The 19,488-nt window shown below is 50.4% G+C and overlaps 2 protein-coding genes across 2 annotated transcripts; both read right to left on the bottom strand.

Moving 5' to 3' along the window:
• Positions 1-520: 520 nt before the first annotated feature.
• LOC101940999 (olfactory receptor 52B2-like) lies at positions 521-2,526 on the bottom strand. Its single transcript, XM_005290042.3, has one exon. It carries the CDS (start codon positions 2,414-2,416, stop codon positions 1,454-1,456), a length of 963 nt encoding a protein of 320 aa, XP_005290099.2. The 5' UTR covers positions 2,417-2,526; the 3' UTR covers positions 521-1,453.
• Positions 2,527-17,420: 14,894 nt separating this feature from the next.
• On the bottom strand, positions 17,421-18,420 carry LOC101943194 (olfactory receptor 52B2-like). Its single transcript, XM_005314358.2, has one exon. The coding sequence runs from the start codon at positions 18,384-18,386 to the stop codon at positions 17,421-17,423; it is 966 nt and encodes a 321-aa protein (XP_005314415.2). The 5' UTR covers positions 18,387-18,420.
• Between the last annotated feature and the right edge of the window lie 1,068 nt (positions 18,421-19,488).

Raw genomic sequence — 19,488 nt, 5'->3', positions numbered from 1 at the left:
CCTTATGTATCACTCCCAACATGTTCAAGGGTTTTTCCAAAAGATAATGTACATTGTATCTCTTTACAATTCTTGGCATTAGCAACAAACCAGTCACAAAATTTAACATTAGCATTAACATCAAATTTACCGCAAGTGTACATTTACCAGCATTTTTCTCATGCCACGCCTTTGGCTCAATACCGTTGGGGTTTTGGCATTTTAGGGTTAACCTGTGGCTTCCATTAGCAGGATAAAGGTTTTTCCTTCCTCCCTGTCCTGGAGGGTCAAATTCTGAACTCTCTTGCTTAACAGAATCCATTGGCTGGCTAGCTGTGTCCTCCCTGCTAACAGCTAAGGGCATGTCTTTCTCCCCCACAGTCAATCAGGTAATTTGCATGAACACAGACACTAACTTGTTCAGTAGTTTTCAGATCCTTCACCATTACCAATTCCAAGGCTGGACTCTGTCTTAAAGAGATACCGTCCATTTTCACTAGCATGTTAGACTCAAGATCCCTTTGTCCTTCCATCACCAACCTCTGCTTCCACATAGAGTCAGATCTCAAGTTCACTGAGAGACTACAAGACATACCCAAAATGTCTAGAGATGAGAGTTTCTGACATTAGCAGAAGGCTAAACAAGCCTCTAATCCCCGGGAGGAATCAGCACCTTATCCTCAGCGGCAAAACATGCCTTTAACATGAGGTAAGACACAGCTAATCACACACACACATTCTATTCTCCCTCTCTCTCTCCCACAGTCGGGAGGACCAGAGAACACGTGCAAATGAGCCCCTCGCCCAGTGCACCAGGCCACAGCACCCCCGATCTCTCTCCCACCCCCACAAAGCCACGAGTGTAGGGAAGAGAGAGAGATCAGCCTGGGGAATCCAGGCCCATCCATGTGAAATGTGCCGAAAGGCAGCCAAACACAAGGTCCATGGGACGTAGGCCTTGGCTGCGGAATGGGGGACTGAGGCCGGCAAAGCTGTGACCCTGAGAAGGATTTAGAAGTTTGAGGAGGAAAGAAAGGAACCCAAGGTGGCACAGCAGGTCGGTGGCAGAACCAAGACTAGAGCCCCTGTCTCCCAACGTGCAGCTTTCTGTTACCATTAAGAGGCCAGCTCAGATGCAGCTTGTCACAGAGGAGAAGCACACACCATGCTCTCTCGCAGGGTGATTTTATCTTTGTGCTTTCTTGTTTTGTTGTTTCCCTTCATCTCAGAACAAGACTCACTTGGTCTGGCGGCCTTTTGTGGAAGTGAGCAGTGTTGTTGTAGCCCTCTCTGTCCCAGGATATTAGAGAGACAAAGTGAGGGAGAAGATATGTTTTATTGGACCAAATTCTGTTGACGAGAGAGACCAGCTTTCGAGCTCACACAGTGTAAGTACATAGTTAAAACACCGCTAGAGTTGCAATGAAAACCTGGCTTTAATTTCCAAGTCCCAAAGCATTTTCTGTTGCCTCCTTTAGCTCAGCAGGGAGCTTCTGCTGCAGCATCGATAAAACACATTGATCACCCGTTTCAGGATCTCTTTTGTTCTCACCCCATAAACGATGGGGTTTAACATGGGCGGAATGAGCACATAGAGGTTGGCCAGTAGGATATGAATATAGCCTGGGATGTTGTGGCCAAACCGGTGTGCAAAAAAGGAGAAAAAGGCCGGTGTGTAGAACATTAGAATAACACAGAGGTGGGAGCCGCAGGTGCGGAGAGCCTTGAGCCGGGCGGCCTTGGATGGGAGCTGGAAGACGGCCCTGAGGATCAGTCCATAAGATACAGCAATGAGCACAGCATCCAAGCCGATTGCTAAAATAGCCACAGCTAGGCCATACCAGATGTTGACTGTGATGTCGTCGCAGGCGAGCCGGGCTATGCCCATGTGCTCACAATAGGTGTGAGGCAGGAGGTTGGTTCTGCAGAACTTCAGACGCTTCACGAGAAAGATGACAGGGAAAATTATACAGAAACTTCTCGTGACAGCTGCCAGCCCCATCTTCCCAATCACAGACTTGGTTAGCATGATGGTGTATCTCAGGGGGTCGCAGATGGCAACATACCGATCAAACGCCATGGCCAGCAGGATGGCCGACTCGGCAATAAAAATGACATGGATGAAGAACATCTGGGTCAGGCAGGAAGCAAAAGAAATGTCCCCCACTCTAAACCAGAATACAGCCAGCATCTTGGGCACTGTAGTGGTAGATAACAGCAGATCAGCAGCGGCCAGCATGGACAGGAAAAGATACATGGGCTCATGGAGGCTTCGTTCTGTTAGTATGATGAATAGTAGGAGAGAGTTCCCAAAAAGCGCCACAATGTACATCAGACAGAAGGGGATGGAGAGCCACACCTGAGTCTCTTCCATGCCTGGGATGCCGGTCAGGATGTAAGTTACAGGGTCAAAAAAGGTGTGATTGTCAGCTGGCATCGTTTACCATCACTTGGATCTTCTATTCAGTTTCCAGGAACTAACAGCAAAAGAGAAAATCAGTGAAAACTCAAGTGTCAGCTAGGACTGGAATGCATTTGTTGACAGAATCACAGATACCATCAAAAACTTCATTGTGTGACAGCTGCCTGTCAGGTGGCACCATACTTTCATAAACACGGAACATCTCCATTCCAAAAGAGGGAAGAGGTCTTGGACAGTTCTTGCTCCAGGTGAAGCAGGGCGCGCCCTCCTGGTGTCCACAGCAGAATGTCTCCTCCGCACATTTGCTACAGTCGCTCTCAGGGCTCAAGCAGTGACTGTGAAAGTGAGTTAAAGCAGCTACACGACTGGTTCTTCTGGCACTTACACTGGTTTTACCCTCACCACTGGGGAGTCACTCCCAGTTTATAATGGGGCGAGAGCAGAACCTGTTTCCTTCACAATCCCCCTGCTGGCTCCTTCAGGCTCTGAGACCCTGACCCGACCAACACTCAAGCACACAAGTGAGCTCATTCACGAGCAACTCCCATTGACTTTTATGAAAATACTCACCTGAGTAAAGTTGCAATTTTCTCAGGATTTGGTCCTAAATATGTGGGACAATCTCAATTAAGGTTTGGTCTGCACTACAGACCTACGTTGGGATAACTACATTGACCAGGGGTGTGACCTTGCTGGTGGTTGTACTGACACTTTTTCCTAAAATACGGGATTAACTTTAGGAAAAACAAATAAATAGCACATAGACACATCCACATCATTGTCAGTTATGTAGGATTTTTTTTTAGCAGACTCCATAACAAAAATATTACTGTGAAAAGTGATATTTGTGTGTTTGTTGTTATCAGTCGCTTTTCATGGGACACTTAGTAGGTATCTGGAAGGCTGTGAAAAGTGATGCTTGCATGTTTGTTAATAGCACTTTTCTCAGCAAGCCCCAGGACAAATTAAGCCCTGGATGGGGGTAGGGAGGGTTGGAGGCGGAGGCCGTGGGGGACATGGTGGTATGGATGTGGGCTGGGGGAGACAGTTGGGCCCTGGGGTGATGGACAGATGGATGCGAAGCCAGGAAGGCTGTGGGCCCCAGGGATGATGGAGAGGGGAGCATGAATGTGGGGCCAAGAGAGAGGGGGGTGGGGGGTGAACCCCACAGCTGCGCGGCTGGAGCCGGGGTTTGGGACCCACTGCCATGTGGCTAGAAGTCAGTGCCCACGGCCAGAGCCCGGAGTTGGGGTCAGGAGCTGCACGGCTGGGACAGGGAGTGTTAGGGGCTTATTCCTTCACCCTCCCACTTCCCTACCCGAAGTCCAAAGGTGCAAACAATTCGATGTTTATTGGGGTGAACTTCCAGCAAGCTTAAATCCAAGTTCCTTTTTCCTTATTTTCAAATCCCAACTTACTGATTAGCTAACCAATTATATCCCACCACCTTAATTAGTTTGCACCCGGCAAACTTAATTATACAGCAGCCAGAAACAATCACAGAACCAGACCGAGACCATGCAAATAAACAATAGCAAAGTGGGAGCTATAATGACAAAACAATGCAGAAGTGAGGATTTCACAACTACATCTAGACAGACATAAGGGATTCCCAGCTGTGTCTACTGATAATTGAGTTCTTACCAGACAGAAAACTATCAAACGAAATTTCCTTTTACATCTTCTAGGCTTTTCCCTTTCTCTGGAGGAGATAGGAATATCAGGACAGGATTGTGTTCCTAACAGCCCCTTAGCACCTTATTTCCATGTGAGTAGTTGGGATGTGAGGATGTGACCGTTCACTTCCCAGTTTATGGCTACCTCTGCTCCTTAGCCCAAGGCCTTCGCCTAAGAACCGGGCCTCAGACTGTCACAGTGAGAAAAGGCCCTTACACCGGCAGACAGTGATTTTGATTCTTTCTTTTATACCTCTATAATTAGCTACGTGATAAGAATACACCTAAATTCATAAAGTCTAGGCCTTTGCAGACAGGCCTGAATATCTATATCCTAACAGGGAGTTGGAGCCCAGAGCCAGTGCCCGCTGCCATGTGGCCAGAGCCTGGAGCTGAGTGCTGGAGTCCGGGGCTGCGTGGCCAGAACCAGGGGTCAATGCCCGCCGCCATGGAGCTGAACCCAGCACCTGCTGCTGCGCTCCCGGGGATCGGCGCACACCCGGGTCCGGGGATCGGCGCATACCCGGGTCCGGGGATCAGCGGCTACTGCCACGTGCCCGGGGATCGGATCCTGGGGCCAATGCCTGCTGCTGCACACCCAAGGCTGGGGGTCAGTGCCTGGGGCCAGCAGCCAGGACCGGGGGTCGCAGCATGCGGCTGGGGTTGGTGTCCGGGGCCAGCGGGTGCCATGGGGGTCGGAGCCTGGGCCAGCAGCCAGGACTGGGGGTCGGAGCATGCAGCTGGGGTTGGTGTCTGGGGCCAGCGGGTGCCATGGGGGTCAGTGCCTGGGCCAGCAGCCAGGACTGGGGGTCGGAGCATGCAGCTGGGGTTGGTGTCTGGGGCCAGCGGGTGCCATGCGGGGTCAGTGCCTGGGGCCAGCAGCCAGGACTGGGGGTCGGAGCATGCAGCTGGGGTTGGTGTCCGGGGCCAGCGGGTGCCATGGGGGTCGGAGCCTGGGCCAGCAGCCAGGACTGGGGGTCGGAGCATGCAGCTGGGGTTGGTGTCTGGGGCCAGCGGGTGCCATGGGGGTCAGTGCCTGGGGCCAGCAGCCAGGACTGGGGGTCGGAGCATGCAGCTGGGGTTGGTGTCCGGAGCCAGCGGGTGCCATGGGGGTCAGAGCCTGGGGCCAGCAGCCAGGACTGGGGGTCGGAGCATGCAGCTGGGGTTGGTGTCTGGGGCCAGCGGGTGCCATGGGGGTCAGAGCCTGGGGCCAGCAGCCAGGACTGGGGGTCGCAGCATGCAGCTGGGGTTGGTGTCCGGGGCCAGCGGGTGCCATGGGGGTCTGAGCCTGGGGCCAGCAGCCAGGACTGGGGGTCACAGCATGCGGCTGGGGTTGGTGTCTGGGGCCAGCGGGTGCCATGGGGGTCGGAGCCTGGGGCCAGCAGCCAGGACTGGGGGTCGCAGCATGCGGCTGGGGTTGGTGTCTGGGGCCAGCGGGTGCCATGGGGGTCAGAGCCTGGGGCCAGCAGCCAGGACTGGGGGTCGCAGCATGCGGCTGGGGTTGGTGTCCGGGGCCAGCGGGTGCCATGGGGGTCGGAGCCTGGGGCCAGCAGCCAGGACTGGGGGTCGGAGCATGCAGCTGGGGTTGGTGTCCGGGGCCAGCGGGTGCCATGGGGGTCGGAGCCTGGGGCCAGCAGCCAGGACTGGGGGTCGGAGCATGCAGCTGGGGTTGGTGTCAGGGGCCAGCGGGTGCCATGCGGGTCAGTGCCTGGGGCCAGCAGCTGCTGCCAGGCTCAGGGGCCAGTGCTGCATGGCCAGAGATGGGAATTAGAGCCTGCCGCCGTGGGCCAGGGGTTGGAGCCCGAACTGAAGCCGCATGGCCGAATGCCAGGGCCGCATGTCCAGAGCTGGGGGTCGGCGTCCAAAACCTGCAGGCAGAGCTGGGTGTTGGCACCTGAAGGTCCATGGCTGGAGCCCTGGTCCACGCAGCCACTGAGTCCTGCCACTGGGGCCCACCTCCCGACCACCCCAGGGCAGCAGCCCGAGCCTCATTGTCCTCACCCCCCCAGGGAGAGAATTCACCGTGTTCCTGCAGCGCTGTGCCCACCTGTCTCCAGGGGCTGTGCAGGGTGGCACATCCAGGAGGAACAGGGAGGGAGGGGAGAGGGACTGATGTTTTGCCTCCCCCCCATCACCACTGAGGAAGCTGTGGAGGCCGCAGGGAAACCCGCCGGTGGCCACATTTGTGGAACGTCGGCGCAGAGCATCTTGGAGAACTCACCCCAGCGGCGCAGCTGGGCCCCTGCAGCATTTCAAGCCCAGCCCTGCCCATAGCTCTGCTACAGAGAACTACAGCTGCAGTAGGTGGGACATCCTATCAAAGCAGCCCTTATAATCGGCTGCTCCAGGGTCCTAAAGTTCAGACATTCACAGCTATGCTCCTTGAAACCACCTAATTTCTGCCAACTTGAACGGACCCAGTCCTGGGGTCCTTACGGCGTTAATGGAAATGTTGCCTGAGTGAAGGCCTCAGGATTTCGGGTGCAGAATATTACAGGGCCTGAGTAGATTTACTCTGAACAGTCACATTAACCAAGAATGGCCCAGTCCAGGGCCCACTGAGGTCAGCAGCAAGACCCCCAGTGACGTCCATGGAAGTGGATCAGGGTAACCCGGTGACCTCTTCCTAACACCGAACCTCAGCGCGGTCACAGGAGTGTTATCTCAGTGCCCCGGCTCCCGTCCTGCCCCTGCACTCAGAGTTACGCACCCCCATTCTATCCAACCCCAGCTCAAACACTGCATAGATTTCATGTGTTTCCATTCGCCCCTTCACAGATTCATTCCATGCAAACGACTCACCAGGCTCCGGCCCCAGCTGGGGAGGAGGAATCTCTGCCTGTGACCGGGTCGGGGAGCTGCAGGCGGCGGGGAATCTGCACTGACCGGGGCTGAGGTACAGGGATATTTATACTGCTGCCCTGGGAATCCCCGGGGGGGCTCAGAGCCAGCACAGAGCCAGAGGGACCTGGCCTCTGTGACTGGCTCAGGTGGTGAAGAGCAGCAGAGAATTAACCCTTTGCTCCTTTCACCCGTTTGCTCCGATTATTTCTCCTTTTGTACATTATTTAGAAAGGTCCTTGTGACACTTAGACCCTGGCAAAGAGTTCCCTGTTCTTTGCAACATCTCATCTCAGGCCTGGCAAACTCACTACACCACACACAAGTCTTACAGAATATTTACCCATAAAGAGTAGCATGTGAGGTGTGTGCAGAAAGCTTGTAACTTATCAAGCTTTATAACCATTGCAAAAGGCATGTCCAGGTAATAGTTAAGGAATAACATATTGATATTGACAGTGAGCTTTATGGACTTGGAGTAGAAGTTAGTCACCAGGGCATAGTGTGTCTAAGTGATGGCCATTCCAGGAGGGCATCGTCACCCCACCCTGGTTAGCCGGGGATGTAATGCCGGGCTCAGTTGTCCACCCTTGCTCCAGCCCAAGATGATAAATAGAAAACCATCAGAGACAACTGCAGTCAACACCACTTGGAGGTAAATGAAGGAACATTATAACCGACAGGATTGCCCTACCTACAGCAGGGCCAGCTCCAGGAACCAGCCCAGCAAGCAGGTGCATAGGGCGGCCCAGGGGAAGGGGCGGCACGTCGGGCTCTTCGGCGGCGGGTCACTCGGTCCCTCTCGGAGGGAAGGGCCTGCTGCCGAAGAAGAAAGCGGCACGGTGGAGGTGCCGCCGATCGCGGGTGTGGTTTTTTTCTTTCGCCGCTTGGGGCCGCAAAAACCCTGGAGCCGGCCCTGGCCTACAGGGGTGAAAATAATAATAATAAATTCTTACCTGTACATGGGCCGACTCCGGGCCCCAGAAGAGGCCTCCCGCAGCCAGCCCATCTGTGCTGCCTGGCCTCCACTGCCCAGGCTCCGGCGGTGATTTAAAAGGGACCAGGCGCCAGGAGAGAAGAGTTACCAGAGTTAGTGACCACACACGTTTTGGAAGGGAGAGTGACCCCCATGGCTCGGGGTTTGAGCCAATCTCTGTTAGAGATAAGGATGGGACGCAGGGTGTGAGGGGAAGATTATCCCATATCCCCCTCATGAGAGATTCTCTCAGCTTCTTCTGAAGCATCTAGTGCTGGCCACTGCTGGAGACAGGCTACTGGAGACCCAGCTCTGATCCAGTCTGGTGGTTCCCATGTTCCTCCACCAAGGAGCAGAGTTGACCTGCTGCACAGCCCCTATGGACTGTGAGAATTGATGTTTAACCACAAATGGAGCTGGCACTTTCCAAAAGTGAGCTGCTGATTTGGGAGGCCTCTTTTATCTAGCCCCAAACCTGGGACTCACCTCAGCCAAGATTTCAAGAGGTGCTGAGCTCTCGCAGCTCCCACTCTCTGCCACTGGAGTGGCGGGTGCTCAGCAGCTGTGAAAATCCAGACCCTGGATGACTCAAGCTCAGCATCCAAACAGGAGCGGCGGATAGGAATGCCAACTTTCTGATTGCAGAGAACTAAACACCCTTGCCCTGCCCCTCCGCTTCTCCGAGGCCCAGCCCCCTGCTCCCTCCATCCCTGCTCCCTCCCTTGCTCGCTCTCCCCCACCCTTGCTCACTCGCTCATTTTCACCGGTCATGGCAGGGGGGTGGAGGTGCAGAAGGAGGTGAGGGCTCTGGCTGGGGGTGCAGGCTCTGGGGTGGGGCCAGGAATGAGGGGCTTGGAGTATGGGAGGGGACTCTGGGCTGAGGTAGGGGGTTGAGGTACAGGACAAGTTTTGGGGTGCGGGCTGCGCTTACCTCAGACGGCTCCTGGAAGCGGCCCACATGTCCCTCTGGCTCCTAGGCGGAGGCACAGGCTGGAGGCTCTGCCTGGTGTCTACTGTCCCAGTCCAGAGGCGCCAACCCCACAGCTCCCATTGGCCACGGTTCCCGGCCAATGGGAGCTATGGAGCTGGCGCTTGGGGCGGGGAGAACGCGGAGATCCCCCTGGCCACCCCCTGCCTGTGGCCAGAAATGCTGGTGGCTTCTGGAAGCTCCGCAGAGCCAGGGTAGGCAGGGCGCCTACCTTAACCCTGCTGCACCGCCATCCAGATTTTTAATGGCCCGGTCAGAGGTGCTGACCGGAGCCACCAGATGGGCTGTCCTGATTGCTTCTGTCAGCGAGGGGCTGAGTCAGAGAATTTGTCTTCTCAGCACAGACTTGATTGGCAGCAATAGTAAAGGGTGCCAGGAGAGAAGGCTGCCATCGTCCTGTTTGACTCTGCCTCCATTACTGTCTGCGCATCAGGGACCACAGGTCTTTTGGGTCGGTTTACAGGGCCCTTAGGCGCTAGAACACACCTCTGACAAAGTGGGTTTTTCCTCCTTATTATGTTGTACGCGAGCCTATTTGAGTCTTACAGTTTTGCATGAATACTGTGTATGCCTCAGTTTCCCCATGTGCTGCACCAATGCCTAGGTGGTAGGAATATGGGTGTGTGACTTTTGCTGAGGCCTTCAGGGCCAGGTGAGGCGGCTCCAGCTGCCTGCACATAAGTGATGGCCGACGCCCTTCGTTACCTGAGACCCAGGAGGGGGATGCGACCAGGTGACACTTCGCCCAGGAAGTGAGACAAAGACCAGGAGGAGGAGCAGCAGGTGTGTTGGAAGTCAGTCCCCTGGAAGCTGGGCAATCTGTTGTGGGGGACTCAGAGGGAGGGGAGTCTGGGGTGTCCGGCCTGGAGTCCTCCCAAGGTGGAGTTTGCTGAAGGTCACTGATTTCTGAGCTAACAAGTTCTGTTCTACATTCTGTTCCTTCGACAAATAAACCTGATGATTTACACGCTGGCTGAGAGTCAGGGCTGTCTGCAGAATCGGGGTGCAGGGCCCTTTGGCTTTCCCACAAACGCCTCCTTCACCGTTGGGGTTTTCACCATGACCCGGATGATGCGGGGGTTGACGGCGATCACTGGGCAGGTGAGGGTGATCTCTCTGCTGTCAGTCATGCTTCGTGAGGCTCAGGGAGGGCAAAGGAGAGCTGGAGTGCGGGGGGGCCTGGGTTTGTTTCACTGTGGTGATATTTTTAGTATTGTTCTTGCTGCTGGGATCACAGATCTATGGGTGGTGGAGCAAGGTTCTCTAGCAGGGTTGGGGATAAAACCCAGATGTCCTGAGTCAGAGTCCTGATTCAGACCCTGTGTGGATTTTGCCGCATTTTATACCTTGAGGGAGCATCCTGTAACCCCCATATTCCTCATTTATATTTAATGGTGATCTTCCGTAAAAATCACGCCATGTGAGCTATCAAGGGAGAGGTTATGAACTGCTGAAAGCCACTGTCCTAGCTAAATATGTAGCTCTTTTGTCCATATGAAGTTAAGAGAATTGTGTTGTATGGTTGGGACTAAAACATGCTGTAAGTTGGGGAATCAGCCAGATATTAGCTCCCCAGAGACAACAACAAGGAAAGTAACCAACACCTGGGCGGGGTGTGAAATAGCCCATCAATAGCCATTGTACAGCAAGGGAGCTACAATTCAATGACTCACCGGCATGACGCCACACCAGGGGAATTGCTCAACCTTGCCTACTGGAAACCAATGCCCCCCAGACATGCCTGGACTTGTGCTTTCCAAGCACATGGGACTGAGGGTATAAAACAGGACACAGGGGCCCCATGCTTGGCCTTTCTCCTGCCCCTCCCCATGCTACAAAAAACAAGGACACTGAGAAGAATGAAGATGTCCACAGAGGGGACTGGCCCAGGTTTCAAGGGTGAAAACCTTTTCAAGGGTGGGCTGTATAAGTAGGAGAATTGCCAGCAGATGGAGGGACGTGATCATCCCCCTCTATTCAGCATTGGTAAGGCCTCATCTGGAGTATTGTGTCCAATTTTGGGCCCACACTACAAGAAGGATGTGGAAAAATTGGCGAGAGTCCAGCAGAGGGCAACAAAAATGATTAGGAATCAGAGGGGTAGCCGTGTTACTGTGAATCTGTAAAAAGCAACAGAGGGTCCGGTGGCACCTTTGAGACTAACAGAAGTATTGGGAGCATAAGCTTTCGTGGGTAAGAACCTCACTTCTTCAGATGCAAGAGGTGCATTTTAAAAATGATTAGGGGGCTGGAGCACATGACTTATGAGGACAATCTGAGGGAACTGGGATTATTTAGTCTGCATAAGAGAAGAATGAGGGGGGGATTTGATAGCAGCCTTCAACTACCTGAAAGGGGATTCCAAAGAGGATGGATCTAGACTGTTCTGAGTGGTTCCAGATGACAGAATAAGGAACAATGGTCCCTAGTCGCAGTGGGAGTGGTCTAGGTTGGATATTAGGAAACACTATTTCATTAGGAGGGTGGTGAAGCACTGGAAGGGTTACCTAGGGAAATGGTGGAATCTCCTTCCTTAGAGGTTTTTAAGGTCAGGCTTGAAAAAGCCTTGGCTGGGATGATTTAGTTGGGGTTGGTCGTGCTTTGAGCAGGGGGTTGGACTGGATGACCTCCTGAGGTCTCTTCCAACCCTAATATTCTATGATTCTGTGATCTGTGTATTATGAACTGCGATATCCAGTGGGGTGAGAAAAACTGCTTAATCTAGATGTTGCCCAGTCTAATAGGGTTGAGAATTTAGACAGTGTGCTTATATTTTATTTTATTTTGGTAACCAATCTGACTTTTTGCCTATCACTTAATATTACTTAAAATCTATCTTTTGTAGTCAATACATTTGTTTTACTGTTCATCTTTACCATTGAGTCTGTATGAAGTGTGTGGCAAAACTGTCCACTTTCCATTGATGAAGTGCTGAACCAATTAATATATTTGCACTGCTGATCTTGAGCAGGGCAAGACGGTGTCTTCCTGAGGTACAGTGCTGGGAGCTGGGGGGATTTGGCTGGTCCCTTTCCCTGTGTGATTCATGAGTGGCTCTGAGAGTATTCATGCAATTTAGCTGGCTGTGTGGGGCTCCACATGCAGTTGTGCTGAATGATAACACCTGGAGGTGGATTGGGGGAAAGTGGTGGATGAGATATATCTTTCAGAGGGGAAGCCGTGTTAGTCTGTATCAGCAAAAACAATGAGGAGTCCTTGTTACACCTTAGAGACTAACAAAGTTATCTGGACATAAGCTTTCATGGGCTAGAACCCACGTCATCAGATGCATGGAGTGGAAAGCACAGTAGCAGGTATATTTATACACAGTATATAAAAGGATGGGAGTTGCCTTACCAGGTGGGGGGTCAGTCTAATGAGACAATTTAATTATCAGTAGAATACCAAGGGAGGAAAAATCAGTTTCGTAGTGGTAATGAGAGTGGCCCATTTCAAACAGTTGACAAGAAGATGTGAGTAACCATAGGGGGAAATTAGTAAGGTAAAATCAGGTTTTGTAATGACCCATCTGTGACGGGTTGGATCACAGAAACCTCCATGGAAACTGCCGACTGATGAGCCAAGACGACTTCTGCCCCTGCTTTCCCTGCCTTCCCAGCTTGGGACTTCAGTGCCCTGCCTGGTTTGAACCAGCCCCACTAGCCTGCTGGAAGCCCAGACCCAGGTCTGAACCACATCCCCTAACAGCTTCAGGCTTAATTGAAAGCAGGTTAAGAAGCGTTCCTGTCTTTAACACTCAGATGCTCAACTCCCAATGGGGTCCAAACCCCAAATAAATCCATTTTACTCATAAATTGTTTGCCCTCTATAACACTGATAGAGAGATATGCACAGCTGTTTGCCCATCCCCCCAGGTATTAATACATACTCTGGGTTAATTAATAAGTAAAAAGTGATTTTATTAAATACAGAAAGTAGGATTTAAGTGGTTCCAAGTAGTAACAGGAAGAACAAAGTGAATTACCAAACAAAATAAAATAAAACACGCCAGTCTATGCCTAATACAGTAAGAAAACTGAATACAGATAAAATCTCACCCTCAGAGTTGTTTCAATAAGCTTCTATCACAGACTGGACGCCTTCCTAGTCTGGGCACAATCCTTTCCCCTGGTACCGTCCTTGTTCCAGCTCAGGTGGTAGCTAGGGGATTTCTCATGACTGCAGCCCCCTTTGTTCTTTTCCACTCACTTATATAACTTTTGCATAAGGCAGGGATCCTTTGTCCTTCTCTGGGTTCCCACCTTTCTTTCTCAATGGAAAAGCACCAGGTTAAAGATGGATTCCAGTTTAGGTGACATGATCACATGTCACTGTAAGACTTCATTACCCCTTGCCAGCACACACGTATACAGGAAGACTTACAAGTAAACAGAGCCATCTACAGTCAATTGTCCTGGTTAATGCGAGACATTAAGATTCCAAATCACCATTAATGGTCCACACTTTGCATAACTACAATAAGACCTCAGAGTTATCTTTCATATTTCTAGTTTCAGATACAAGAATGATACCTTTATACAAATAGGATGAACACACTCAGTACATTATAAGCTTTGTAATGATACCTTACAAGAGACCTTTTGCGTGAAGCATATTCCAGTTACATTATATTCACATTCATCAGCATACTTTCATAAAATCACATAGATTGAAACGTCACACAATCCACTGCCAGTCTTTATTCAGGCCTAATTTGATGGTGTCCAGTTAGCAAATTAATTCCAGTTCTGCAGTTTCACGTTGGAGTCTGTTTTTGAAGTTTTTTGGTTGAAGAATTGCCACTTTTAAGTCCGTTATTGAATGACCAGGGAGGCTGAAGCGTTCTCCTACTGGTTTTTGAATGTTGTAATTCCTGATGTCCGATTTGTGTCCATTTATTCTTTTGCGTAGAGACTGACCGGTTTGGCCAATGTACATGGCAGAGGGGCATTGCTTGCACATGATGGTATATATCACGTTGGTAGATGTGCAGGTGAACAACTCCTGATGGTGTGGCTGATGTGGTTAGGTCCTATGATGGTGTCCCTTGAATAGTTATGCAGACAGAGTTGGCAGCGGGGTTTGTTGCAGGGTTTGGTTCTTGCATTAGTGTTTTTGTTGTGTGGTGCGTAGTTGCTGGTGAGTATTTGTTTCATGTTGGGGGGCTGTCTGTAAGCGAGGACTGGCCTGTCTCCCAAGGTCTGTGAGAATAAGGGATCATCCTTCAGGATAGGTTGTAGATCCTTGATGATGCTCTGGAGAGGTTTATTTGGGGGCTGTAGGTGACGGCTAGTGGCTTTAGATATCTTGACTTTAGAAAAGCTTTTGATACGCTCTCCCACAGTATTCTACCCAGCAAGTTAAAAAAGTATGGATTGGATGAATGGACTATAAGGTGGATATAAAGCTGGCTAGATCGTTGGGCTCAATGGGTAGTGATCAACGGATCAATGTCTAGTTGGCAGCTGGTATCAAGCGGAGTGCCTCAGGTGTCTGTCCTGGGGCTGGTTTTGTTTAACATTTTCATTAATGATCTGGATCATGGGATGGATTGCACCCTCAGCAAGTTTTCAGATAGCACTAAGCTGGGGGGAGAGGTAGATACGGTGGAGGAGTAGGGTCCAGAGTGACCTAGACAAATTAGAGGATTGGGCCAAAAGAAATCTGATGAGGTTCAACAAGGACAAGTGCAGAGTCCTTCCCTTAGGACGTAAGAATCCCATGCAACGCTACAGGCTGGGGACAGACTGGCTAAGCGACAGTTCTGCAGAAAAGGACTCGGGGATTACAGTGGACGAGAATCTGGATATGAGTCAGCAGTGTGCCCTTGTTTCCAAGAAGGCTAACGGCATATTGGACTGCTTTAGTAGGAGCATTGCTAGCAGATCGAGGGAAGTGATTATTCCCCTCTATTCGGCACTGGTAAGGGCACATCTGGAATAAGGGGTCCAATTTTGGGCCTCCCACTACAGAACAGATGTGGACAAATTGGAGAGAGTCCAGGGGAGAGCAACAGAAATGATTAGGGGGCTGGGGCACATGATTTATGAGGAGATGCTGGTTTGATAGCAGCCTTCAACTACCTGAACGGGGGTTCCAAAAACGATGGAGCTCAGCTGTTCTCAGTGGTGGCAGATGACAGGACAAGGAGCAATGGTCTCAAGTTACAGTGGGGGAAGTCTAGGTTGGATATTAGGAAAAAATATTTCACTAGGAGGGAGGTGAAGCACTGGAATGGGATACCTGGGGAGGTGGTAAAATCTCTATCCTTAGAGGTTTTTAAGGCCCGGTTTGACAAAGCCCTGGCTGGGATGATTTAGTTGGGGTTGGTCCTGCTTTGAGCAGGTGGTTGGATTAGATGACCTTCTGAGGTCCCTTCCAACACTAATCTTCTAAACAAAGGGTAGGAATTAATGGTCCATTTTCACAATGGAGTGAGGTAAACAGCGGGGTCCCCCATGGATCTGTATTGGGACCAGTGCTGTTCAACACATTCCTTCATTATCTGGAAAAGGGAGTGAACAGTGAAGTGGCAAAGTTTGCAAGGATACAAAATTATTCAAGATAGTTAAATCCAAAGTTGACTGAGAAAAGTTACAAAGGGATCTCACAAAACTGGATGACTGGGCAATGAAATGGACGACGAAATTCGGCATTGATAAGTGCAAAATGATGCACAATGGAAAAAATCATCTTAACTACACATATGTAAGGATGGAGTTTAAATTAGCTGATACCACCCAATAAAGAGATTGTGGAGTTGTCATGGGTAGTTCTTTGAAAACTTCTGCTCCATGCACAGCAGTCGTCAAAAGGGCTAATAGATTGTTAAGAACCATTCGTAAATGGATAGAAAATGTTATACTGCCACTATATAAATCCACGGTACGCCCACACCTTCAATAGTGTGTCCACTTCTGGTAGCCCCACCTCAAAAAGGACATAGTATAATTTGGAAAGGGTCAGAGAAGGGTAACAAAGATGATTAAGGGTATAGAATGGCTTCCATCTGAGGAAAGACTAAAAAGACTTGGATTGTTCAGCTTAGAAAAGAGACAACTAAGGGAGGATATGACAGAGGTCTATCACAATCATGTTGTGGAGAAAGTGAATAGAGAAATGTTATTTACTTACACACACAATGCAAAAACCAAGGGTTACCTGATGAAATAATAGGCAGCAGATTTAATACAAACAAGAGAAAGTATTTTTTCATGGAGCACAGAGCTAACCTGTGGAACTCATTGCCAGGGGATGTTGTGATGGCCAAAGGATTAAAAAAAGAATTAGATAAGTTAATGGAGGATAGGTCCATCAATGGCTATAAGCTGAGATGATTGCGGGTGCAAACCGATGCTGCTGTTGTCCCAAAACCTCTGACCGCCAGAATCCAGGATGGGATGAGAGGGGATGGATCACTTGATGATTGTCCTGTTCTGTTCACCCCCGTGAAGCACCTGGCCCTGGCCACTGTCAGAAAATGTGACACTGGGCTAGGTGGACCTTTGGCCTGACCCAGTATATACCGTTCTTATGTTCCTATGAGACATTTCTTCTCAACAGCTGCAGGAATGGAAGGTGAGTATAAAAGGAAAAAAAGATTCCAACAGCATTTTGCTGGATGTTGTGTGACGTTAGCAGAAGGTCAAACAAGCCTCCAAGCCCCAAAAGGAGTCATCATGTTATCCTCAGCGTCAAAACATTCCTTTAGCACAGAGTAAGACACAGCTAATCATACACACACGATTCTATTCTCCCTCTCTCTCCCACAGTCGGGAGGAGTGAAGAGTATGTGTAAATGAGCCCCTCGCCCAATGCACCAGGTCACAGCACCCCCGATCTCTCTCCCACCCTGCCACCCCCACAAAGCCACGAGTGTAGGGAAGACAGCGAGATTAGCCTGGGGAAGCCAGGCTCATTCATGCAAAATGTGTCATAAGGCAGCAAAACTCAAGGTCCATGGGACGCAGGCCTTTGCTACGGAATGGGGGAGTGAGACCGGCAAAGCAGTGACCCTGAGAAGGATTTAGGAGTTTGAGAAGGAAAGAAAGTAACCCAAGGTGACACAGCAGGTTGGTGGAAGAACCAAGACTAGAGACCGTGTCTCTCAATGTGCAGCCCTGTGCACTTCCCACGGGCCTATGGCATGGCCCCCTTGGCTGCTGCTTTCTGTTGCCATTAAGAGTCCAGCTCCGATGCAGCTTGTCAGACAGGAGATACACACACGGTGCTCTCTCTCATGCTGATGTTTACCTTTGTTCTTTCTTGTTTTGCTATTTCCCTTCAACTTAGAACAAGACTCACTCGGTCTGGCTGCCTTCTGTGGCAGTGCGCAGTGCTGTTGTAGCCATGTCAGTCCCAGGATACTAGAGAGACAAACTGGGGGAGTAAATAGCTTTCATTGGACCCAAATTGTGTTGGCGAGAAAGACCAGCTTTTGGGCTTATACAGTGTAAGTACATAGTAAAAACACCCCTAGAGTTCCAATGAAAACCTGGCTTTAATTTCCAAGTCCCAAAGCATTTTCTGTTGCCTCCTTTAGCTCAGCAGGGAGCTTCTGCTGCAGCATCGATAAAACACATTGATCACCCGTTTCAGGATCTCTTTTGTTGTCACCCCATAAACGATGGGGTTTAACATGGGGGGAATGAGCACATAGAGGTTGGCCAGTAGGTTGACAATATAACCTGGGAGGATGTTCCCAAACTGGTGTGCTAAAGAGGAGAAAACAGCCGGCACATAGAACATCAGTATGACACAGACATGGGAGCCGCAGGTGCGGAGAGCCTTGAGACGGGCTTCCTTGGATGGGAGCAGGAAGACGGCCCTGAGGATCAACCCATATGATACAGCAATGAGCACAATATCTAAACCAATTACTAAAATAGCCACAGCTACACCATACCAGACGTGGACTGTGATGTCATTGCAGGCCAGCCGGGCTAGGATCATGTGCTCACAATAGGCGTGAGGCAGGAGGTTGGTTCTGCAGAACTTCAGCTGCTTCATGAGAACAATGAGAGGAAAAATGATACAGAAACTTCTTGTGACAACTGCCAGCCCCATCTTCCCGATCACAGACTTGGTTAGCACAGCGGTATATCTCAGGGGGTCGCAGATGGCAACGTACCGATCAAACGCCATGGCCAGCAGGATGGCCGACTCGGCAATAAAACTGACATGGATGAAGAACATCTGGGTCAGGCAGGCAGCAAAAGAAATGTCCCCCGCTCTAAACCAGAATACAGCCAGCATCTTGGGCACTGTAGTGGTAGATAACAGCAGATCAGCAGCGGCCAGCATGGACACGAATAGATACATGGGCTCATGGAGGCTTCGTTCTGTTAGTATGATGAATAGTAGGAGAGAGTTCCCAAAAAGTGATGCAATGTAAATCAGACAGAAGGGGATGGCAATCCAGAAATGAGACTCCTCCGTACCCGGGATGCCGATCAGGATGTAACTAACAGGGTCAAAAACAGTGTGATTGTCAGCTGGCATCATGTACTGTCACTTGGATCTTCTATTCATTTTCCTGTAACTCACAGCAAAAGAGAAAATCAGTGAGAACTGTAGTGTCAGCTAGGACTGGAATGCATTTGTTGGGAGAATCATAGATACCATCAAAAACTTCATTGTGTGACAACTGCCTGTCGTGTGTGACCGTAAATCCAGAAACTCTCATACTGCAGAACTGTAGTAGGAAGAGACCCTGAGACATAAGCCCTTGTATTAGAGGCCTAGCATGAGGCCTGAGGCCTGAGCTAAAGTAACGGTCAAAGCCTTGTTGATATAAAGCAAAATTAGTCTGGTAGCTAGAGGCAGGCCCTCCTCACAAAATCTGACAAGCACAGGGCTGATATTTCAAAACCAAATATTTCTACGAGGTGCTGGGCACAGAGCACTCACGCAAACACAATTTCAGAAGGGTTGTACCAGAACACCTCGATATCAGCACATTCCCTAAAGATAACAGGAACATGGTTACCCATCCTAAAGATATGGTCAGGTTGACAGTGTGATGGATAGAGGTGTACGAGGTGATGGGTGGTAACCGGCCACGTCAGAAGGTGTCAATTAACTGCGTTAGAGGGTCAGTATGTAACTTGTTTGTATTGATGTATAAAATGGAGCCTGAAAGTGAGTGTCTCTGTCTAGCCTAGGGAGGAATGGAAACTCCCACTGTTCACTGAGCTGGTTCATTATTACTGGCATACATGTATTAGTGTTTGTCTATAGTCTTCAGGATACTAGTACCGTGCTTCATCGACAATAAACCTGGCTGTTTGCCTTCGTACCTTAACGGATCTTGTGGTCATTGTGTGGTTCACTCGAAGTCTGCTATGCCAACTGTCTGTGCAGAGCTGGGACTGGACACAGAGAGAACATACACACACGCAGCCGAACATTTTACCACACTGGTGACCCACAATAAGTTACGTACTGCCCCTCTGACTTAACATCTCCATTCCAGAAGAGGGAAGATGGTTTGGATGGTTCTGGCCCCAGGTGAAGCAGGGCGTGCCCTCCTGGTGTTCCTGTCCACAGCAGAATGTCTCCTCTGCACGTTAGCTAGAGTTGCTCTCAGGGCTCAAGCGGTGACTGT

The sequence above is a fragment of the Chrysemys picta genome, chromosome 1 (assembly GCF_011386835.1).
Source record: "Chrysemys picta bellii isolate R12L10 chromosome 1, ASM1138683v2, whole genome shotgun sequence".
Taxonomy (NCBI): Eukaryota; Metazoa; Chordata; order Testudines; family Emydidae; genus Chrysemys; species Chrysemys picta.
Note: the sequence above shows the minus strand (reverse complement) of the source record. Positions and strands in the feature narration are given on the sequence as shown.

What these genes read in the sequence shown, in the direction of transcription:
- LOC101940999 (XM_005290042.3), bottom strand. Translation starts at nt 2,416, where the DNA reads ATGCCAGCTGACAATCACACCTTTTTTGACCCTGTAACTTACATCCTG.
- LOC101943194 (XM_005314358.2), bottom strand. Translation starts at nt 18,386, where the DNA reads ATGATGCCAGCTGACAATCACACTGTTTTTGACCCTGTTAGTTACATC.